At 35.1% G+C, this 23,336-nt stretch overlaps 3 protein-coding genes across 4 annotated transcripts; all 3 read right to left on the bottom strand.

Annotated features, from left to right (window-relative positions):
* Positions 1-714: 714 nt before the first annotated feature.
* Positions 715-11,832, bottom strand: LOC121259398 (DNA-directed RNA polymerases IV and V subunit 2-like). The gene is made up of 8 exons (XM_041160971.1): positions 11,529-11,832; positions 10,018-10,491; positions 9,153-9,365; positions 6,278-7,161; positions 4,677-4,962; positions 2,751-3,701; positions 2,006-2,277; positions 715-1,341 (listed from the first exon to the last, which is right to left on the bottom strand). The coding sequence occupies exons 2-8, from the start codon at positions 10,483-10,485 to the stop codon at positions 840-842; spliced, it is 3,576 nt and encodes a 1,191-aa protein (XP_041016905.1). The 5' UTR covers positions 10,486-10,491; positions 11,529-11,832; the 3' UTR covers positions 715-839.
* A 2,380-nt stretch (positions 11,833-14,212) lies between these two features.
* LOC121259397 (chorismate mutase 2) lies at positions 14,213-16,619 on the bottom strand. The gene is made up of 6 exons (XM_041160970.1): positions 16,448-16,619; positions 15,938-16,172; positions 15,441-15,527; positions 15,215-15,358; positions 14,818-14,910; positions 14,213-14,559 (listed from the first exon to the last, which is right to left on the bottom strand). Exons 2-6 carry the CDS (start codon positions 16,160-16,162, stop codon positions 14,326-14,328), a joined length of 783 nt encoding a protein of 260 aa, XP_041016904.1. The 5' UTR covers positions 16,163-16,172; positions 16,448-16,619; the 3' UTR covers positions 14,213-14,325.
* Positions 16,620-17,773: 1,154 nt separating this feature from the next.
* LOC121259396 (protein POLAR LOCALIZATION DURING ASYMMETRIC DIVISION AND REDISTRIBUTION) lies at positions 17,774-21,191 on the bottom strand. 2 transcript variants are annotated; one of them, XM_041160968.1, is made up of 3 exons: positions 20,654-21,191; positions 18,740-19,206; positions 17,774-18,289 (listed from the first exon to the last, which is right to left on the bottom strand). In XM_041160968.1, the coding sequence occupies exons 1-3, from the start codon at positions 21,039-21,041 to the stop codon at positions 17,975-17,977; spliced, it is 1,170 nt and encodes a 389-aa protein (XP_041016902.1). In that variant the 5' UTR covers positions 21,042-21,191; the 3' UTR covers positions 17,774-17,974. The 2 variants fall into 2 exon arrangements, with proteins under 2 accessions (XP_041016902.1, XP_041016903.1); XM_041160969.1 differs by having other exon boundaries at positions 18,740-19,197; positions 20,654-21,189.
* Positions 21,192-23,336: the final 2,145 nt, after the last annotated feature.

Below are 23,336 nucleotides of genomic sequence, written 5' to 3'. Positions count from 1 at the left end.
CCAATGCATTCTACATCACTTTTAATTGGAATTCATTATGCGTTCCACAGCATTTACAAATCCTCTCCCTCTCAGCTGCAATAATTTGCAATTTTGGTGTACTCTATTAAATCTCGAGACCAACCCGGTTTTGATGGAATCAATTTTTTTTTTTTTTTTTTAAAAATTCGGGGAGGGAGGGGGTCGAACCGTGTTATGCCATCAGGCCTTTGGCGATGGAATCATTCGTTTAATTGTAAGAAATAACTTCAAATAATTAAATAATTTCCCCAAGGTTTGGTATTATGGCATTTTAAAGCCAGACCAATTCAATTTATGATTTTATGTAAACTAAACATCTCAAAATAAAATTATAAACTACAATGCAGCACCAAGAAAGACCCAACCGCAGGCCTTTTAGGGACCATAGCAGTGTATACTAATATGCAAATATTTCAGCCGCCACAGCACATCCATCTTTTCTGAGTAAGATCCTTCCACTGGACCAAATTCTTATCTTAGAGCATTATAGTAATATAGTAATGCTACATACAAGCCTAAAGTCCAATCAATTTTCCTTCAACATGATGCTGCCTACTAAAATATATCAGCCAAGTGTCTTGACCTGAAAATAGTGTCTTAACAACAGCAAACACCATGAATCCTATTGATCCGTTGGGATCACCAATCCCTTGGCTCGCCAAACATTAACGAAATAATAGCTGCCTTAAAGTTGAGAAACAGTTGTCTTTGAAATTAACACAACCGACTGGGATGTACAGATATTTGAGGGAACAAATCCAAACATTAACAAAATAATCCCTGCCTTCAAGTTGACAAACAACTCCAATGATCATAGCTCAACAGAGCTGGGTTTCAAACTTCAGATTTATGCCCATACTGAAAAGTTCCTGGCACAATAGCTTAGCCCCATAAGGGACATTAACCTTTACAATGTCATCTAATGATTCACAGACCCGGCAATACGGACCCCTAATCTTACGGCCACCAGTCACAGACCGCTGGATCACATTGGCAACATTTTTGCATTTTTGGCATATGTGCATTTGGGAGGAGTCACTGAGTGTAAAAAGGCGTTCATGCAAGTTCGCCGAGGCACCATGTGCTATAAGGCAGTCACGCTCCATCTCACCAAATTTGATCCCACCAAATCGCTTCCGATCTGCCACTGGTTGTCGGGTAAGAGGATGGACTGGACCAGTGTTGCGAAATTTGACCTTGTCTTCAGACATGTGAATCAGACGCTGATAGAAAGTTGGGCCCATAAATATGAGGGAGCGAACCCTTTCACCAGTTCGTCCATTGTATACTCTCTCATTTCCCCATCTTGAAAATCCAGCCCTGCAACATATTTAACACAGCAATCTGTCTGGTGACGACCATTTGAACGAACAAACACAAAACCTAATGAACGATAGGAGATTGAAGATGAAATAACCCCAGACACATAATAGAACTTGAAAAATACCTTGTAACCTGGCAAGTGGGAAGGTAAATCTGAGCATATGATTATCGTGTGAAGCTGGCACAATTGCTAAAGCTAACTATTTTCGCTGATATTACCCTTGTTTATAGAATTAAATCACGTTTTGTTTCAATTCTATAATTCTATATAACTTTTAATTTATCAAGAAAATTATAGAATTAAAACAAAACAATAAAGCGTCCACTCTTCAATTATTAAATCATTATTTAAGGCTAATAATGAAAAAATAGCATCAAAGATTCAAAGGTTGCACCTGCATTTAATGTCCTTTCTTAATCTTTGTTTTCTGCCAAAGTGGACACTGATTATGGGATAGTACTCCACGACAAGTTGTTTGGATCCATCATATTTTCATTTGTAAAGCAACCCATGTAAGAAAATTCAAAGAACTTTTGCACCATGCTACATTGAAGAAATTACTACGTTTTGAGTATGGCCCGTTACCCATGAAGCGATGACAAATGTAAATAAAATTCAAAGAAACCATGCATTATAATGAATGGTGCAATGACTAGTTACCTATGAAGCTGTTCCGTGATGGCATCAACAGAGAGTGTGGAGAATGGGGTGGCATATCTCAAGGAACCACCACAAGCTATTCCCTTCCCTAAAGCAGCCTCTAGGAGTTGACCAGGAGTTTGTCGTGAAGGAAATGCATGTGGATTTATTACAATATCCGGTACTATCCCTTGTATTGTGAAAGGGAAGTTCTCTTGAGACTCCAAAAAGCCTAGAACACCTTTTTGCCCATGCATGCTTGAGAATTTGTCTCCAAGACATGGGGATCGAACCTGCAGTAAAATGTAAGTAAAATCTTTCTGACATTCTAATAAAGGGGCAAGCCTAAAATCCTTCTGAGCCACATTTGGTATAATACTGCATTATAACAAATTACATGTTTTTCACATTGTGCACATATGCATGTATAAATCTAAAGGTCCATGCATGTGCATGTATGTTGCACGCAAATTTGCAGATGTGCATATAAAAAAAAAAAAATTTATTGGCACCGGGTGTCCAGGACCAGCATCCTGATTAATCCCTGGGGTGCATAGGCCCTCAAAAAGGAGTTTCCTGCTAGTGCACCTTATGTAATTCAAAGGAAAAATTCTCCAGTCCAATTGCCCCTAGAGATTGTTTGCACCCAAGGGAATTTGAACCTTAGACTTCGGCAGAGCATACCCCCAAAAGGTCTTTACCACTTGAGACAATCCCTAGGGGTTATATTTACATATGGGTTCAAGGGCGTCACAGTATAAACTACCTGTCTCAGGGACACCACAGCAAAATTCTTTCCATCATCATTAGAAGAAAGCACAACTTTCTGAACCATGCCCCTTTCAGTGTGCTTCAATTTAATACTGTGGTCATTCCCAGACTCTGCACACCTCCCTATGACAATGTCACCACTCTGCAGGTTTGCACCAATGAAAGGGAAACCATCATCATCAAGACTGTCAACGCGTCCAATCTTACTTTGAATCTTGCCAAAGTTGACACAATCATCAGGTTTCCGCCTCTTTTCCAAAGTTTCCTTATTGTCAACCTCGGCCTTATAGCTTCTAATGTGCTCAGACCGAAACATACCACGCTCCAACGAAGCCTTGTTCATCACCAAGGAGTCTTCTTGGTTGTACCCTAGGTGAACATTGACTGCCACAATAGCATTCTGGCCATTGTATAATTCAGGCTTTGGCAGTATTCCATGATGACCCAGAGGAGATCCTGGTTTTCCAAGACAATCAGAGGCGATAGTCCTGAAAAGTGGCCTCTGAGGATACAATAGACTGTGAGACAGAGTATCTACTCTAATGTTAGGATTTGTTGTGGAGAACCCTATAGCCTGTGAAGAGTGCTTCTGAGACTGGTAAAGGACCCTTCTGGCATGGTCATGATTTGCATATGGGACAATTCCACAGCTCAAACCTAATAAAAATGACATATCTAGTTCACAGTGGGTGTACTGAACAGGTGACTTTCCCTCTTTTTCCATGAACAGATACTTGATGCCCCATGCAGTACGACAGTCTTCTTCTTCTTCAGTTCCAATTAGCTCAATTATGCCCTTATCCAAGAGATATTGGAAGGTGTAATTTTCCCCTTTATTTCCTTTAACCTTGTTCAAATTTTCAACAACTAAAAGAGGCCGTAGAATCCTACCAGCATCAGAAAATATGCGCACTTCTTCATGCTGCTCATCTCTTTTGATTTCAACCTGCAAGACTAAATCACCTATTAAAGATGTTGGAAATGCCAGAAGAATTTATCAACTAATACAAACCAACTAAAGTTGAACAGCAGATTTACAACCATCGGTTAAGGACAGGAAGAAGATTAAATTATAAAAAAAAGGCTACTTCATGTGGGTTAGGTATGTTTCAAAGCATTTAGCTGGGAGGAACAAAAATACCCATAGCAATTCTCAGTAATGTAATGAGATCAACACAGCATACCAAAGATAGGAAAATGTACAATTAAAATATACACTTCAATATTATGATTTCAAGTACAATTCAGTATTTAGATTTAGATGAGCATCATATCACGCATGACAAGAAAATGAACTTTTGAGAGCATAAATCAAATTAGAAGATAGTGAAAAACTTGAACTACCAATTGTTTTTGCTATTTATATAATTGATAAAGTAAATAGAGTTCTCCCATCCCAATCTCATTCTGCAATATTGATGTGACCCTCTCCATCAACCCTCAGATCAGCTCTTGTTTTTTTAATAACATATAAGGCTTAACGAGCAAAGCTAAGTTAACATAATTGGATAAAAGTGGGATGGGGGTATAGTTCATAGCATTTTCCGAGTAAATATTATAGAAGGCGGAAAATAATTTCAAAACCACAGAGCAAATGAGATTTAAGAGTGACAGGAATATTGTGGCTAAGTATTCAGCATAAATTAACCAGGCAAGGCATCCACCAACAAGCTAGCCCATATAGAAAAAATAATAGCTTGCAGTGAGGCTGTCCACTAGCATGCATTAAGGTCAGCCTATTTATGTACATATTTTCCCACAAACAATGACCACCTACAAGAAAGTTTGCCGAGCAGACTTCCTCAAGCTCTTATAAAATGCTAACAACTTTATATCCAAAGCAATATTCCAAAAATCGTTCAATCTATCTGCCTCAATTATAACACAAGTATGGTTATATATGGTTTGACTAATAGAGAACCTGATGTGGCAACTGCTTTTGGCGTCGTTTATTCCTGAGCTCAGCAACAAATGAAATGGAATCTTCACAAACTCCAACCCAGTCCCCATTCAAAAACACTTTATATTTTCTGGACACTGAAGCATCATCTGCCAACTCCTCCATCCCACAATCAAAAAACATAAAAGTCATAGGCTCCAATATGTTTGTGCTTACTAGGCCAGTGATGGCCAAATTTTTCACAAGCCCACAATTTTCACCATCTGGAGTAGACAGAAAGCATACCCTACCCCAGTGAGAAGGATGTCTGTACACAGAAAATCCTATCAGATGATATTTTACAGTTCTAGTTGACAAACATCTCAAATACCAAACGCATAAAGCACTCAACATTCCAATAATGAGGAAAAAAATATCCATATGCTACAGCAGACATAAATTGATACTGAAACCTAAGACATAATAATTTTAAAACAGTTCATGATACCGTATGCATAACATATAGGGGAAAAACTCACTCAAATGCTAATTGCAATCTGAAATTACTTAAACCACGCTACTTTGACATGTCTCTAGAAAGCAAACAAAGACAGTAAAGAAAAAAAAAAAAAAAAAAAAAAAGAGGAAGAATAATTCACCTAATGTCCGAGACATCCTTTTCTTGTATAAGTAGCAAATACTTCCATCGGCATCTCTAACACCAACCTACCAGTATTTCACCTTAGACATAATTTCTTTGTTAATCTACCAAGTTCAATGCATTTATTTTCTTATCATCACTTTATCACTTGCTTATTATTACTTCATTTCCAACTATAGAAAGCATATATTTATTTATAAGATAAATTTGAATAATAATCAAGAAAAAGAGTTATAGGCATTATCAAGGTACATATGGAGTATACTTCAAAATTAGCATACATATAAATTGTGAAGCCTGAGAAGAAACAGAGACTCGTCATCAATTGATGAGAGAGTTGCAACTTCATTCTCTTTCCCGTTCCTGCCCTCTTCAATTAAGTTGCCAAAGAATATTCATTACTGACCTCTCCACATTTCATTTTTACATCCATAAATTCATTAGGGGAGAACAATCTCACGGTAATGCCAAAGGCCATATACATTCAATGTCACCTCTTGATCACGGATTGGAAAGTGTGCCTCAAGGAGTCCTGAAATTTCAGGTCAACATACCCTTTTGCTTTAATGAGACACATTAATTACAATTTCAGGTTTAACTTGTTTGCTAAAATCAGATGTTTTAAATTGCTAGTCCAGTCAGCATTTATCTTTAGTGTGATTGGTTGTTCAGACCAAGAACCACATTGCACACAAATTAATGGTGAGCACCCGAGCCACTATTAAAACATTAACTCTGCTTTACAAGGAAGGGGCAATTAATGCTAAATGGACCGGGATTTTTTTGGGTAAGTGCCAAATAGACCAAGATATAGTAAAGAGAATGTTGACGACGCCATTTATATCCCAGCAGACAAGTTCAAATCTGAGATTTTTTTGCACAATTCCCCGAGCATTCTCATTCAACCAATATGTCAAAAAAGGGGGATTGTATGACAAGTAACGAATAGAAAAACACCTCATACATGTTCAAAACCACTTACGGGTATCTGGCATCGCCAACTTTCCCTGTGTACTGAACCTGCTGGCGTGTTCTCCTCATTTCAGCCAATGTCTGTAATGGATTTGTTCGCCCTAGTGTTGCCACTACACCTGAAATCCTTTCCATCCTCTTGAAAGGATGTGACCATGCTCCAGTTGAGAATGCTCGTGTAAGACCATTGGTGATTATGGAAGCATCCAGATAGTGTTCAATTGGACGCACACTACGCTCTCCATAAAGGTCTCTCTGCAAAACCTTTGCCATGCGCTTCCGTGCATGTGCAAGATGCACTCTCAGCTCCCGCTCAAGTAGCTCACCTGCCAAGTCAAACCTCTTGTTTCTAAAATCATCCCTGTTATCACATTTTCTGTGGCCTGTGTAAGCCTGCAGGAGGCACTTCACCATATACCCAAGAAAACGAGCCTTCAGTTTTGGGACCTTGAGTCCCGGAAACAGATACTTGCTAAAGCACTCTTCAATAGATTCCCCAGGAGGAAATTTGGTGTTCTTTACAAGTTTATCTACATAACTTAGAGCTTTCTTTGCTCTACGAAAGCCACCACATTTCTCATCAGCTTCGCGAATTGAGGCAAACAGTATATTCGATATGCTGGCATCTTCAATGTCATAATCAATCAGGTCCATAGCTTCTCTGTCTGATGATACACCAAGAGCAAAAAACAATATCCATAAAGGGATTTCTGTCGACAAGAAATATACAGTAAGAACTTTCTCTCCTCCTTTGATATCTTCAATTTTAGAAATCCCCACCAGTTTCATGATTAACCTATTCTTCTTTGTTTCTGACTTGTATGCAACTGTCCAACCTTGATTATTCAAAATCCAAAGCCTCTTCATACTTAGCTGCTCCTGAGCAACAAATGTCTGCAATAATCACAATATAGAGATTATAGAAACATTTGGCCAAAAGAAATAAACATCTATCAATTATCAACATACTGCATAGCATATTAAATTTACAAAAGATTTTAGAGACAGCAGAAGAAAAGGTATAGAAAACACGTTTTTATAAAATATTAAAAAAAAAATATATATATATATATATATGAAAAAAACTAGCATGCCAACAACCAAAAATTGAAAAGAAATATCTCCATGAAAGTAATCAATGGCAAATAATGCAAACTAACTTTGGAAAAAAACTACAATTTAGGATATAGAAGCAATGGGATCTGGACCTAGAACAAGGACATCTATACCAAAACCTGAACATAGGACATCAGTCCTTTCTATTGGATTCACACTTTTTGTATTGTTCACATTTTTTTGGTGGGGAAGGGGGGAAGTCTATCTGATTCACAAGGATGCACAACGGGGACGTGATTAAAGGGTTCAACCACCTCGACTCCTTTCTCATTCTGATTTCAAGACTCTGGAATGAAAAACTGCCAATAGACCGAAACCTTAAAAATCCATGATCAAACGGTCCTCATGAAAACAATAGAGTATAGACTGCTGAAAAAGGCATAGAAAACCTTTTTCTTTGCTTTTTCTATATATTTCTTGCAGAAAAAAAAAACTAAAAATAAAAAGGAAAAAAGTTAAAGAAGCAACAAGCCATTAGTGAATAAACTGAAAGGTACTAGAAATATAGAATAAAATCTGCCACTTTCAAAGAGAGAAAGTATGAACGCCCCCAAAATCCACGGCATTTATTTCCAAGCTCTAAAGTTGTGTTTTTTACTTGGACAGCTGCGCTTGGAAAGATTTTGACAGTTGATAATTTAAGGAAGCGGGGTATGGTGGTCATGGAGTGGTGTTACATGTGCAAAAGGAATGGAGAATCGATAGATCACTTGCTTTTACATTGTGAGGTGGCGGGTGAATTATGGGCTGGTATCCTTGATAGCGCCAGACTGAGTTGGGTAATGCCAAAGAGTGTGGTGGAATTACTAGCGTGCTGGAACAGGAGGCATACCAGTGCACAATTGGCAGCAGCGTGGCGTATGATACCTTTGTGCTTAATGTGATGTCTATGGTCGGAAAGGAATGATAGGTGCTTTAACAACAAGGAGCGTGCAGAGGGGGACATTTGGAATTTTTTATATTCTCTCTTTTACAGTGGTTTTCTGCTATTGTATTGAAGGGTGGGAATGTCCATGGGTTTCTATCTTCTTTTCAGCTCACTAGAATGTAATTAGGTGTCTCACTTTGTATACTTCCTGTGCACTTGGGTATTGCCTAGTTTCATTCTATTCAATAAAGCTACTTACTTACTTATTAAAAAAAAAAAATCTAAGAGCTTGGAAAATTTGCTAACATTTTTTTTATAGCTAAAAAGAAGTTTTATTGATCCACGTAAATAGGCAAAGCCCGAGTATATAGGAAGTATACAAGAAAGAGGCCCAATCACAAACTACGTGCTACTGATAGTAGCGTACAAAACATTAAGACTCACTCCATCCCATACAATAGAAGAGGCCCAGAGCAACAAAGTATGATAGAAGAAGTCCCTAAAACTGTCCAGAGAGTGTTCCTTATCCTCAAAACAAAGTATGAAACATTTATTAGAGAAGATATTATTCACTTAGACAGGAGATCCTGGAAAATTGATTCAACATGTAAAACATCTTACTCCCATCATGCAATGTGTTTATTATGTATCTTAAAAAAAAATCATAATATTTTTATAGTATTTTTATATACTAATTAATGAGCATATCCTTGCCGCATACCTTCAAAAATTGACATAAAAACATTTCCATATTGTTTCTTATCTGTATCAGTGATTCATAGTAAAAATATAGTTTAAAGAGGAGCAAGTTAAAAGTGAGGAGAAAATCAAGCTGAGCTGCAACCATGGATACAAACCCTATACAGGACAGAAACCCAAAGAAAATATTATTCAAACTCACCTTCTCTGCACCCTTGATCAAAAAATAACCTCCATTATCAAACTCACAGTCTCTTTTCCCTGCTCCTTTCATTCGGCAGATATCGGACTTCACCATCACAGGGATCCTCCCTATTGTGATATCCCTGTTATCTTCAGTTATGACATCTCTGTCGATATATTGATCTTTTCCAGTTTTAAACTTGTCACTTCTGACAAGTTTTTGAGTATATACCTGATAAATTATATGAGTGCAGCAGAGTCAGGTAAAAATTCTGCAATTTTCTTCTCAGCAGATAAACTACACAACAAGAAGATGCACATATATAATATACAAAGAAATTTGTCAACAGCGATACTGGGCAGTAGACTTTAGCTGTAAGATCCTTTCTTAAAGTTAAAGAGCCACATAACAAAAGCAGCCTCTAATTGCTTCATACTAGTCAGAAATAGGATAAAAAGCGCACACACAAAAAAACAGATAAATAGCAACTTATTTGCACTTAATAAGGGAAAAATCCTTCAAAAAAATTAACACATACCGAAGATGAACATAATGAAAAATGAGGATGTGCATGTGTGTGGGCGCGTAAGATTGTGTTCGTGGGACAATCAACAGAACAGCTTTGCACAGGTTAGTTCAACTTTCTGAAAAGCAAGTATCCCCAATGCCACAAAAGTTACAGATATTATGTAACAAATTGTACTTACTAAAATAATATAACAACTCCAGCATACTCTACTACAAAAGTACAAATGTTAAATCAGGAATTGTTTAGCTAATAAAGGAATCATGATACAGAATCTCGGCTATGATAAGCAGAACAGTAGCATCGTCAACAATCCAAGTGCCAAGCTATTGTCAGAATAAAATGGATTTTGTTCACCTGAACATGAATTTTCACTTTCATCTTTGATGAGTACGTCATGTTCTGAAGCCGGGCATGCCTAGGAAACATATCGTTGTCCTTCTCACCACCCCAGAAGCTTGGTTGGTCAAGGCTGACCTTCCCAAATCTAACTGAAGCATATCGCCACTCACTCTCTCCCTTCTTTGAAGGGTCAAATCCAGGCTCAACAATAATCTCACCAAAAGAATCAAATACCTTCTGGAGACCATTCTCGATGAAGTCATTGTATGAGTTAATTTGGTGACTAATGAGACCATACTCATTAAAGAATGACATGGCTGCCTTCTTACAAAATCTTTTCAAAAACTCTTGGTCCAGATCATGTATGCTATATGATTCAATAAATTCCTCATCATCTTCATCCGTAACAAACCCATTTGAAAGATTATCACCCTTACTAATAGCAATATCTTCCTTGGCATCAGATGACTCCTCCATTGGCATCTAAATCTGTGAAGAAAACAAGGACAAGAGATCAATAAAAAAACTGTCAAAGCAACCATATAAAAACCTAAATTATCCACTTAGCAGGGAGACACTTGTTGGGTCCATTCAGTAGCAGAATTAAATCATCTTTTTTTTTTTTTTTTATAAGTAAACGATATTATTGATAAGAATAGGCAAAGTCCAAGTACACAAGATGTTATACAAGAGACAAAAACCTATCTAGGTCGCAGAAGTGAGAACAAGAAAATCATGTTAAGGCCATTAAAATCTATAGCTAAATCATCTCTCTTTTTTTTCCAAAACAAAATATGGAAAACCACACATACAATGCATGGATAAATAAATCTTCCTAAGAGACACGTCATAAACCAAAAGAATAAAGACGTTTTAAAAAGTGACATCTGAAGCTCGCATTAATTTAATATCTTAATCCTTTTTATCGGTAGTTTAATATCCTAATCCTTATGTGAATTAGCTGGAGTTTCTGACTTTTTTAGGTACAAGTAGACCTCTAAAATGTAATGAGGTATACGAACTTATGCTTGCATTAGATGCTTCAATCACAACTAGACCTTCAAACTACAAATATTCTGAAATATCCCATATTAGCGTAGGCTCTAGAATCAAGAAACAAAAAAATAAGCAAAACGAAATAAAACCACATATAAAAACCAGTTCTTTCCTCGGTTAAATCTTTTGCCTTCCCAAAACAAAATGCATTATATACATATACAGGGATTTGGATTTTCCTCAGGTCTTACACCATCATTAGCTGGTATAATCTCTTATTTTCTTTTCTTTTTAAAAAAAAATCAAAGCTTTCCTGAATCAATCAATTTACATGCACTATTTTCTCGTGCATCCACCAGTCGCATTCAACAAGATTCTTCATGAGCCAAACTGAATCAAAAGTGGCTTTTTTTTTTCCTTTTGTTGCCCGAAACTCCAACGTAATCATTAAAAAAAAATGAAAACGATCCTGGTTTGCAACAGTAAAAGAAAATATATAAATGCGGGGAGAGAGAGAGAGAGATACTCACATTAGAAACCTTTCCTACAAGAGTTTGGAAAAACCACAGCCAGAAATCAGTGATTCCAGGGGTTTTGTTTTTAACACTCCCTGCCACACAATGCGTACCTGTGCGTGTGATTTCTAGGGTTTTTTAACCACGCAATGACGCAAATACTCTGAACTCTCCGTCCGTCTTTCACTTCCACGGAGAAGAGTGGAGGACCGTGATGAAGAATTTTAGAGCAAAAACCCCGAAATCCAAACTGATGCCCCCTCCTCCTATTTAATCACAATAACAAATATGTCCTTCGTAAGACGAATGTGTCCACGCTGCTGACGTTGAGTGAGTAGCATATGAAATTCAGGGTTCGTTTGTCAGTCAAATTCTTCCCAACTCATTTTAATTTATTATTCTAATTTTTTTAAATTTTAATATAAAATAAAATAAATAATTTAATTTTTTTAAATTTTAAAATAATAATAATATTAAAAAATAATATTCTAATAATATTTTATTATTTCAACACCACTCAATTCAATATTCAAATACAATCTAATTTTTTAAGTCAGCTTTCTTTTATTTTTTTCTTTTTGAGAAATTCTATTTAATTTACAAGATAATTTTAAATTTTTTATTAATTAAACTTTATCATATTAATAATATAAAGATTATATTTTTCATACCAACTTATAAATATAATTATTTTTTTTTTAATTTTTTAAAATCTACGGTATACAAGTTTTATCAATATCCCTCCTTTTATAAAGAAATAGTTTTTACTTAAAAGGAAAAATTTTAAAGAATACAAAACTCTCAAAATTATGTTTTTTTATACAAATTGGGGGTTTTGAAGTTTGAACCGGATTTTCATTTAGAAAAGCGAGTCATATATCATCGTACCATTAGATTTTTGACTATCATATAGTTGTTTTGAAAGTTGAAGAATTGAAGAAAAAAGATTAGTTAGATCCAACAATGGCTGGATTTGCAAACTCATCTGCTACATTATTGACCGGTGACGAAATGAGAAATGAGAATATCGTACCAAAGCTCATAGAACTATCATCATGATTGCTTTACTCGTTGGATACAATTTATTACTAACAAGAAATCAATTTCAGCTTTAGGGTCACGAATATCAACAAGACATCTTTGACTGTATATAGCGTTATTTTAGACTTAATGAAAAAATCATTTAAATAACTTCCTAAATAATGACATAGAGGTATGCTTGATATTATTAAGAGAAGATGATAATACTCGTGATTTCTCGACAATAAAGAATTGCTAATGGAAAAATTTTAATGTCATGTCCATATAACATTATAACTTGGCACCTAATACATATAATTGATACCCTTTTTAGTTTTTTTTTTTTTTATCCAATTAGATAAAAGTAATGATATATATACAAATTTATTCATCTCCTTTGAATTTTGATACAACTATATTGTTAGTATTTTTATAAAATAATACTATACTTATAAAAATATCTCTAATTTAAAACATGATAGTGTAAGAATTGTAAAAATAATTATGTATTCGTCATTTTTTTTAGTAGTAATACACATACAACTCTTTTACAATTTATTCACAAGTCATTTTAAAGAGTAATGCTACTCATTATCTCAACTTCCCTCATCATTTCATTATCCTATGATATAGCATTAGATGATTATAAATTATTTATTAAATTAATGATATATTATGAGATGATGGAAGGATGATAGAAGTTGAGATAATTAATAGATTTTTTTCATTTTAAATCAACCAATGCAATTTGACACCTATCCCACCTCCATTTTTTCTATCTTAAATGCGCAAATCAAGGAGTATTAATGATCTTAAATGTCTGCAAGGTAAAAGATTTTAGTACATCATCTATAATTCAGACATTACAACTTTCAAATCATGTTTGTAATAATAATAATAATTACTAAGCTGGAAAGCTTTTGAATAGAAATATTAATACGTAATAATCCTATTCTATTACAAAATACACACATTATGAAAAATGAGAAAAATAATATTTATAATCTTAGAATGTGTCAGTCTCGCACATTAACTTTGAAAAAATTGTTTAAATCTAAGAACTACTTAAAAATTTTATTTTTTTAATGATGAACGTCATTTTTTAAAAAAAAAAATATACGAAACTTGCACATTATAAAATTAAATACAGCATTGCTTAAAAAATGAATACAAACAACTTTAATAATATGATACTTTCTTCTAGAATGCGAGTACCGCATCTCTTACGCTCCTTAATTAAAAATTTGACTATCTTCCAACTGCAAAGACGATCCCTTGCATTATTGGCATCAAAGAAAAATTAAATATCGGAGATTTGGTCCACTCCCAATTTTGGTCAAAATGCCATCACAATCGTTAGGAATTGTTGACGCTGCGCAAATCCAGAGTAGGATAATATCATGAAAAATTTTTATACCACACACTGCACATAAATTTTTAATTTTTAATTTTTTTATTATCAAATATGTATTATATGGATGATGGATAGAAGAATTCAATTAGTTTAGCAGAAATAAAATCAAAATAAATAAATAAAATAAAAATAAGTATAGTGTATGAAATGATACATAGCAAAACTCAACATCAGTATTTTTTTTTTCCCTATTACAGGTAAATAACATTATTCTCCATGGCCAAGCAAAACTCATTATTTTTCACAATGCAATTGTTCATACATCTGTAAGTCTACTCATTGAATACATTTTATTAAATATAAATGTAGATTAATTCGCTAGTTTATGGAATGATGTCGGCCTTGAAATAGCAGAAAATGATACATGGGAAATAGGCTTCAATCAAGGCGGCGCAGGAGATACTCAACTTGGACAAGCTTGTTGAGCGGCATTACCCACTCCGCATAAAGGCGAGAAACAACAGACGGGTCAACCTTGTACTTCCCCTTTTTTGCGTTGTTATTGTCCAATGTAACTTCTTGTCCAAACACCATAGCCTTCTTGGCAACTCTCTTTTTTACCATCTCCTCCACACTCTCAACTGTCAGCAGTTTCATCAAAGCATCTCTGTCCTGAAAGAACCAAACACGTTATCCTTGTGAAATACATGATTTTATTTTCTTCTCTCCCTTCAGGAGTTAGCGCCTACACAAATTAAAGTTAATATATTCTTATGAAATGCCTCTCATTGGCATCATAAGTAATGATAATCTAGCACAATATGGCAATAATGAATTTAATAGATAGCTAATGCACATTGAGATCACAACAGAGCAAATAAACTACCAAGGCTTTATCTACTATGGTGCTTAATGATGCACCCGTAGTACCTGAGAGCGAATTGCTGGCTCATATTCTCGAGGGGATTCTCTGAATTTCGCCTCAGCTACAAACTTTCCATAATGAATTCTTCTGGAGAGGGCCTACAGGTAATAATCATACCATTCCTTGTTAAAATGCGAGTTACATCAATCAATGATCAAGACACCCTATCCAGAGCTCTCAAAACCTGAACTTACCACCTCAACTAAAATTATAAAAAAGAAGAAAGTTAACTTTGGACAAAAAGGGATACTTGAGCAGCAACTCGTCTTCTCGTATAAAATTTTAAAGGGAAAAATGTCAACTTTGCACAAGAAGGGGCGTCAAAGGGACTCGGGAGAAGTAAGATGGTTACTTTAAAAACGGCACTGCAAAACACAAAGAAAAGGTTCACGGCACCTTTACCTGTAAGCACACGAGGTCGCTTGCAGCAGTTGATGCATAATTGCCATCATCACCAGGGGTAGCAAACAAAGCAAGCAATTCATCGAAATACATTTTCCATATGGACTTATTTATGTTAATGGAAGCAGCTGCTGGGTGCAAAACCTATAGCTGGAATTAGATCCAAAAATAATCGACCTTTACAAAATTAAAAAGCAAAACCAGAGTTTTGGGGGCATATCATTACCTTTGTATAGTTGTAAGGTGGCGCTTCGGATGGCGGTAAGTCAGTAGGGAAAAAAGGATGTTCTTCAGGGTTTGTAAATTTACCAGCCTGTAATATTCGAGGTCATACAACAACTATGCACAATAAAAGACTATATATGTAAAGAATTATGTACAACAAAGCAATACAGTTGAGGGCTAAGATTTTCAGATCCTGTACCAGTTACGTTTAACAGGGTAAAGGAGGGAGTACAGGGTCCTATTTACTTACCATTATAACGTTCATAGTTTCAAATTAAGACTGCCCAACTGTAGATTTGACAGAAGTTGATAATTTTTGCGAACGTTTTAGCCAATCGAACTATCAATCATGCAAAACTTAAGGACGTCCGACCCAAAAGCAAAGAATACAGAAGCCCAAAATTGCCAGTAGGCTGTCTGGTCCGACACTATGGTAATGTTCAGCGTTACAATTTTATTTTATTTTTTCTTTAGTTCTGTTAGAGGAATGACACATACCTTCGCTAGGAGGGCCTCGGTTTCCCTAACAACAAACTGAACCAAGGAACCAGAATGCCCAGGAAACTTAGCGTAAGAATGATTGTAGGCCGGAGAATTGATAGGGAACCGGGCCCGCTCAATCAGAGCGAAGATGATAGTGTCTTCTTGTCTGACCAAAGAATCTCTTAACGAATCAAGCGTCAGAGCATTCGCCGAAACAGAATCGTTGAGAGCCATTGCCATATGATTTTGTCTAACAATACCATGAGATACCAGAAAAAAAATCAGTAATAACGACGACATTTTAACACGGATTTTTCCTCTCTCTTTTTTGTCACAGACTGACAATGAAGAAAGAAAGGAAGGAAGAAAATGCAAAAGTGGATGATATGCGAAATTTCTGACATTGCGGGAAAAAATAAGAACCACATCAATCGCGTTTCCATATTTAGAGGTCAATTGCCAGGTCAATCATCTTGTTGTTAGTTGTCGGACAGAAAGAAAAAGTCAATGAGAGAAATAAAATACCGTGAATTTAAACTGCGCTGCTATGGCCTGTCCCGGTGGAAGAGGAAGAGCCAGGCAATGAGGTGCTGCCCGAGGGCGGAAGGGAGAGCTTTTTATATATCTTATATATAAAAATCTATAAATATATTAAACGCCGTCCGTGGGTTTCGTCCGTCGGCCGTCTGCAAATGTTTTTTTCAGGTTTACGGGCCCAACAAAATCCTTATTCAAAATTTCCCTTTGCAAAAGATACCCTCAAAACTTTGCTGACTTTTCCCAATAGAAACAAAGGATTTTTACTTTCTTCATAAATTGCTTCGTGATCTCCACTCAATTGTTTATCTCTCGTAATTATAGAAAATATTTAGATTAAAAAATATCATTGTTTCTTGCACTATCCTTGCTTTTCTTTGACATCATTTTATTTGAGAGAGAATGGGATGGAATGTAATGAGTAATTTGTGAATAGTAATGAGATAATTTGAATAGTCGTGAAATGATTTGAGTTAAAATATTTTATAAGATTTTGAGAAATGAAAGAGAAATATTATAAAGTTAAAATATTAATTTTGTTTTAAAATTTGAAATATTTAAATTATATTTTATATTTTATTTAAAAATTTAAAAATCTTGTAATGATTAATAATAATTAGATAAAAAATTGAAAAGTTAATAATTAAAAATTTAAAAATATTTATATTCAAATAGTATTAGAATGTTGAGGTGAAATAAGAAGATGCATACCACCATATGTGAAGCTGGACCTTATTCTTTCACTCTCGTGACTCATAGCACCAACCACAAGTGAGGAAAAAATAAACAAACAAACATGCTAACCGTGAAAACCAGATAGGAACCAAAAATTTATGGTGAAAGAGCGCTTTACCCAATTTAAGTCATTGATATACATTCCAAGAAAATATATTAATTTTCTTTCCCATCCCTCTCTACCTCCAATTAAGCTATGGTTGGTATTCGATATTTTTTTATTAATTTTTCTTACTATTTATTATTATAATATTATTTAATATTTTATTATTATTATTCGTAAATTATCTGATATCATTTCACTGACCAAACATAACGCGAGAAAAAAATAATAGTCATTCTCCATACTCAACTTCGGCCCGAAATTGTAATTCTCATTTAAACTGACAAACAGAGGATTAAATGTAAGATGATTTTAAAAAGTCATACATACCTAATGGGGTCGCGATCAGAACATTCCGACAACAACATGCAGTAAATTTTGGATTCGGGTTGGGACGCCAGATTTTTCAAGGCGGATGAAATAATTCGTTCAAGAAGAAGAATGACCAAGAGGTAGAAAGTAGTGATCTTCAATTCCTTGAATCCCACCGTTGTATTTATTGAATCTATGGACTATTATTTTTCCCATTTACAATCCGCAAACTATGTCCCACACAAAAAACCAAATAGAAAAGGTAACTCACCATTAAACACCAAGCACAGTTACACATGCATGGTGGATTGATCAAAATCTCACTCAAAAAACTATTGTTTACAATTTGATGCTTATGTCCATAGCTAAGAGGTTTCTGTAGCATGTTGGGAAACAAATCTCGAGGGCCCTGGAACATGCTGGGAAATAAATCTTGCAGTGCCTTTCCACCAAGAAACCTCTGTTTCTTTCTCTCGAAGCTTGTGCATGGCACATTCCAGAGCAGCTTCTAGTTCTTTTATCCGTTCTTGCTGTCTTGCTTCCAGTAGTTCATGCAACCTGCTCTCAAGTTCAGTGGGTTGAACACCAAAATGCACTTTGGTACCGGGATTTTGAGTGTCAATCACTTCGCCAAAACTCAAACTAGGGCTTCTGACAGATGCTATGTCCTTAACAGTCACCTGCGGTTCTTAGTTTACAAATATTCAGAGAACGAATCGAAAAAACTGGTATAGAACGCCATACTAAAGACTATTCAGAAGAAAAATAAAGGCGAAGTCACCACAATGTTGGGACCTCGGCAAAAATTTCTAACCGAAAAATAAGGGGCCCTTTTTTCTTATTGGTCTTGAATTATGTACGAACCGAATGGCATTTCTAAATGGCCATTAACATATACAAAGTTGATGAATTAAGGTTGCAAAAGAACTTTTTCCCACATCAGATTTGTGTTACTTCTAGTGTGGGTATTTGCAGCCTATTTGTAATATCAGAGCAGAACGAAGAAATCCACTGGCAAAATACAAGCAGAACGAGGAAAAAAGGAATACTATGAAGTTGATGATCATCTGTAATTGACATTAAAATTTGTTTATTAACTTTATATGATGGTTTCCACAATCTCCACTCACCTTTGTTTTTCGCTGCTGTGTATGCTTCAACGAGTTTTCTCTCTCCAAGTGGATCTGCAAGCGCTCCAACTCAGCTTCAAGTTCTGCTTCAAGTCCGTCCATTCCTTCTAGGTACTCCTCTTGTTGAAGTGAATTACATTTCAAAGGCTGATCATGCATCAAAATTGTTTCCGAAATTGGTAAAACATGTGATGTGGTTTGCGACTGCCGTGAAACCCTGCTGTTAGAGTTTGGACTTTCTAGTACATCACTGGTGGAATAGGCAACAGTGAAATTTGATTCGAATGCCTTAAACTCTGCATCCTTCCTTTTCAATTCTTCTTTGACATTAAGAAGAAGTGTTTCCACTTGCTTTCGAACCTCCACCATCTTCGTAAGTTCATTTTTACTTGCTGCAATGAGATAGAGCAAACTACACCCAACTCCCAAGTTGAAAGAAGCATCTTTTCTGCAACGCCCTGGATATACTGGAAACGTTAGAAGCTTTAAATCACATATAGCAATAGAAAAAAATAACTGTGAGAGAGAAGGGAAGAAAAATCAGACACGGTCCACCGGGCCTTTATAACATCCCAAAGCATTTTAGTCATATGGAGATTGTTATTGCTATTAAATAGGTAGTATTACCAAAGAAAACTCATATGTTTGATTTATTTAATGGTACTCAGAGGGATTAAGGCGTATGATAGCAACCTTATGGTAGTTGTTTATCTAGTTTGTCAAGCTTTATTGCTTATTTTTTGTCCCCTTCCCGCTTCCTGCAAGTATAGCAGATCATTTAGAAAATTACGACCTTTTTGTAAGGTGATGCGAGGGAGGAGTTTAGATTTCATTTGATAAAGTGGTTAAGATGTACTTTCCAGTCTCTGTGGGAGGATTAGGGTCTGGATTTTAATGTGGCTCAATTGAGCTCTCTTGAAAAAATGACTATGGCGTCATGCCAATGAGAGTTTTTGAAAGATTGTGATGGGTGCAAAATGTGGTAGATCATGAGGTTGATGGTAGCTCGTGGGGTGGATGGAGTTCTACTTTACAAAGACGTGCAAATATAAATACAAACTAAAATAATTTGTTCTTGCCGACATGAATGTGTTAGATTTATGAAAATACCAGCAACAATAGGTCAATTAATTAAAAAATGGGTTTCTGTCCATAAACAGTGGATTGTATCAGATGAAACAATGACATCCCAATGAAGGATAACATGCATGTACATACAATTCTGGCGATACTCCTTGGGCCGGTTTCCAATTTTTTTCAATTCCACGCATTGATATCCGAGTCTTTTAATCAACCACTTCTGTACAGTTTTAAGTAATGAGATGAGATAAAGATGAAAATTAAAAATTGAATAAAATATTATTAAAATATTATTTTTTAATATTATAATTATTTAAATATTTAAAAAAATTAAATTATTTATTATATTATGTATAGAAATTTAAAAAGTTATATTAATAAAATAAGATAAAATTATTTTTCTATCCAAATAGGCCATAAAAAAACATGTACGCCCTTTATATCCTAAATTACATCTATGGGATATTGGATTATTTTGTTAACGATCTGGTTTAAAGTGGATAGAAACACCTGATTAGAATCGTTAAATACCACGGACAAAAGATTTGAGTAGAAATCTCGAAAGCCAACAGGTTAAGAGTATGTTTGGATGTTGAAGTGAGTTGAGTTAAGTTGAGATAATAAAATATTATTAGAATATTATTTTTTAATATTATTATTATTTTAAGATTTAAAAAAATTAAATTATTTATTACATTTTGTATTGAAATTTAAAAAAATTGTAATGATGAGTTGAGATGAATTAAGAAATCAAACGAAACTAAGTGTCAACAAAATCTCAAACCGAACTAATATAATTAAAAAAAGAACAAAATAAAAACTCAATCCTTTCACCTGACTCCTCACTTTCTGTAGCCAAAGGCGAGGAATCAACCACGTCCAGACCATTCATCGAGCGCTTTGCATGAATCGACCCGCCAGCGAATTTTCTAACTTGCCGCTCATCCTCCTCCTCCTCCTCCGCCGTCTTCTGGCCCTGCACCATGATATTCCTAGTCTCCTTGATCCGCCTCAGCGCCGCCAGCCACCGCGCAACAACCCGCCGTGGTGAAGAACACTGTAGGTTCGTGGACCCGTCATTGCGCCGCCACCTATCCATACCAAAATCTAAATCAGAATCTTCGCCCTCGTCTGCGAGTATGTCGGCGATACGAAGGCGTTGGCTATCGGATTTAACAGGAGAGAGCGAGAAGCTGAGGTCATTAAAGAAGAGGCTCTTCATCTCGGGATAGGGATCGGTGTTACTACGCGTTGCAGAGGGTGAGGCGGGACAGACTGGGAATTAATTGTGATGAGAGAGGGAGGAGTGACTGCTGCCGCATTTGGGAGGGAGGGAGAGAGAGAGAGAGAGTGGGGGCGTTTTGAATAGCCGACAGAAATTAGAAATTGGAGGGAAAGTTTTATGGGGAGGGGAAGACTTTTTGCGACTCTTGGAGTCGGCACCATTTCTCTCTCTCTCGGCTAAGTAGCATTTTTTTCCTAGAATACATGCAGGTAGAAATTATTGCTTAGAGTAATCATTTTGTATATATAATGTGATATCATATAAATTATATATTTTTTAAATTTAAAAAAAAAAATAGAGAACTTAAAACAGCTATGTAGTAAGTGTAAAGTGTGTACTTCTACAGTGACTTCTCTTTAACATTATTTAATTTTTTTAAAATTTTACATAAAATATAATAAATAATTTAAATTTTTTAAATCTCAATTTAATATTTAAAATTTTAAGATAATAATAATATTAAAAAATAATATTCTAATAATATTTTTTTAACATTCATCTTTCATCTAAAATTATCTTATATTATTTTTTAATCCAAACTAGTCCTAAATTTATTGTTCTATTTTTTTAATATTCTTAATTATTAAAAAAATTATATAATTTCACACTTATTTAATCATTAAGTACAAAAATTAAAAATTAAAAATTAAAAAATTTTAAAATATTCAAACAATAATTTTAAGGAGCTAAAAAGCATTTTTTATTATATTTTATCATTTTGCATTGAAAAATTAGGACGCATCCAGAATGAGAAATTCCCTTGGGAATCCCAAACATTCGTTCCAAAACAAAGGATTATGATATGTTTACTCTCCTCGTATCACTATTTTATTATTTTATGGTGTATTTAAATTTTTTATTTTTTATTATTATTTTTTAAGTATTTTTTAACATTTTTAATCATTAAAAAAAATTAAAAAAATATACAACTTAATTAATAGTTACTTCTTTAATTATTAAGTAAAAAAATAAAAAAAATAGTAAAAAGTAGTAAACCTATGGTAAATACGGACGCCAATAATGATTTATCGCCAACAAAAGATAAAAAATAATTTCGTTTTTTTCTCCAACTTCCCCTTTCTTTCTATTTGTAATACTCGGTTTGAATTGCTGAACAAAGAACAAAACGGGGAGTAATTATTCTGACTGCCAACTTTGTAGTTATTGAATCATTGAATTGCACTTATTACATGTAACATACTAGTTTTGGTTTTAGGGTATATGACTAAATTTTCTAAAAAATTTTATTTTATTATAGTTTTATCATAATTTATATTTATTTTATTTTTTTAACAATTACTATTATAATTTTATTTGAATTTACTAGAGTTTAGTTTTTATTTTCTCTGTCTCCACCGAACCTTATCTATTGGTTTTAGCCTCTTAGTTAAACACTTTAAACCACCAACCCGTAGGTTTCATCCCACTTTTTGTCAAATTTGAAATTCTAACCTTATTTTCAGCCTTATCCCTAGCTTAGTAAATTTAAATTCTAGTGAAAGTCGACTCTATTAGTGAGTAACGATTTCCACTCCGCACGTCTACACTCTCAGTCACATACACATCTCTACTTCCCTAAGATTTCCTTTTATTTCTCTATCTTCTACACTTATAAATATCGCTTACCTCGTACGAGAGGAGTAACTCGTGAGCCACTCCAAATCATCTGCTTCTGAAATATTCAGAGTATCAAAATACTGCCATTTAAGCCTTAGGTTCTTCCCAACCGCTGCCGACCACCATAGGACGTCGAAGCACCACCCGTGGAACCAGAAATTGCCGACCAGCTCAGCCCTAGCGAACCCACTCCCTTCCGGTAAGATCTCGACCGTCTCCAGCCTTTGTTTTGGTTTCGGTAGTTCTCGGTTAGCACAGTTTCTCTCTTTAAACTCTCTTTCTCTCTCCCTCACTCGGTGCCGCACCACCATAGGAACTCCCAGTCGCGTCGTTGGTCTCTCCTTACCACTCGGGGTCGCCGTCGCACTCAAACCTCTTTCGGTAAGCTCCATCGCAGAACTTCTCCCTCTCTCACAAGCTCTCTGTCGTTGGTTTTAGCCAGTGTGTTTTCGGTTTCAGCAGAAACCCGTGAGTTTTAATGGGCCTTGGGCCCTAGGCCTTGCACGTGTGTTGAGCTCATTTTTTTGTTGGGCTCATGTAGTACAGTATTATATTATGGGCCAGGTTGTATGTTTTTACATAAACCATTCTAATTATTTTAAATGAACTTGTATT

The sequence above is a fragment of the Juglans microcarpa x Juglans regia genome, chromosome 4D, assembly GCF_004785595.1.
Source record: "Juglans microcarpa x Juglans regia isolate MS1-56 chromosome 4D, Jm3101_v1.0, whole genome shotgun sequence".
In the NCBI taxonomy this organism is placed as follows: Eukaryota; Viridiplantae; Streptophyta; class Magnoliopsida; order Fagales; family Juglandaceae; genus Juglans; species Juglans microcarpa x Juglans regia.
The sequence above is the reverse complement of the archived record's forward strand: the minus strand, read 5'-3'. Positions and strand labels throughout refer to the sequence as shown.

Excerpts from the sequence above, each read along its gene's own strand:
- LOC121259398 (XM_041160971.1), bottom strand. The coding sequence starts at position 10,485 with ATGCCAATGGAGGAGTCATCTGATGCCAAGGAAGATATTGCTATTAGT. Across the intron at positions 9,366-10,017 it reads AAGTGAAAATTCATGTTCAG|GTATATACTCAAAAACTTGT; the intron begins GTGAACAAAATC and ends ATAATTTATCAG. Across the intron at positions 1,342-2,005 it reads ATCACGGAACAGCTTCATAG|GGCTGGATTTTCAAGATGGG; the intron begins GTAACTAGTCAT and ends AATATGTTGCAG.
- LOC121259397 (XM_041160970.1), bottom strand. The coding sequence starts at position 16,162 with ATGGCAATGGCTCTCAACGATTCTGTTTCGGCGAATGCTCTGACGCTT. Across the intron at positions 14,911-15,214 it reads GCGACCTCGTGTGCTTACAG|GCCCTCTCCAGAAGAATTCA; the intron begins GTAAAGGTGCCG and ends TATTACCTGTAG. Across the intron at positions 14,560-14,817 it reads AGCCAGCAATTCGCTCTCAG|GACAGAGATGCTTTGATGAA; the intron begins GTACTACGGGTG and ends TGGTTCTTTCAG.
- LOC121259396 (XM_041160968.1), bottom strand. The coding sequence starts at position 21,041 with ATGAAGAGCCTCTTCTTTAATGACCTCAGCTTCTCGCTCTCTCCTGTT. Across the intron at positions 19,207-20,653 it reads TACAGAAAGTGAGGAGTCAG|TATATCCAGGGCGTTGCAGA; the intron begins GTGAAAGGATTG and ends TAACGTTTCCAG. Across the intron at positions 18,290-18,739 it reads CACAGCAGCGAAAAACAAAG|GTGACTGTTAAGGACATAGC; the intron begins GTGAGTGGAGAT and ends TAAGAACCGCAG.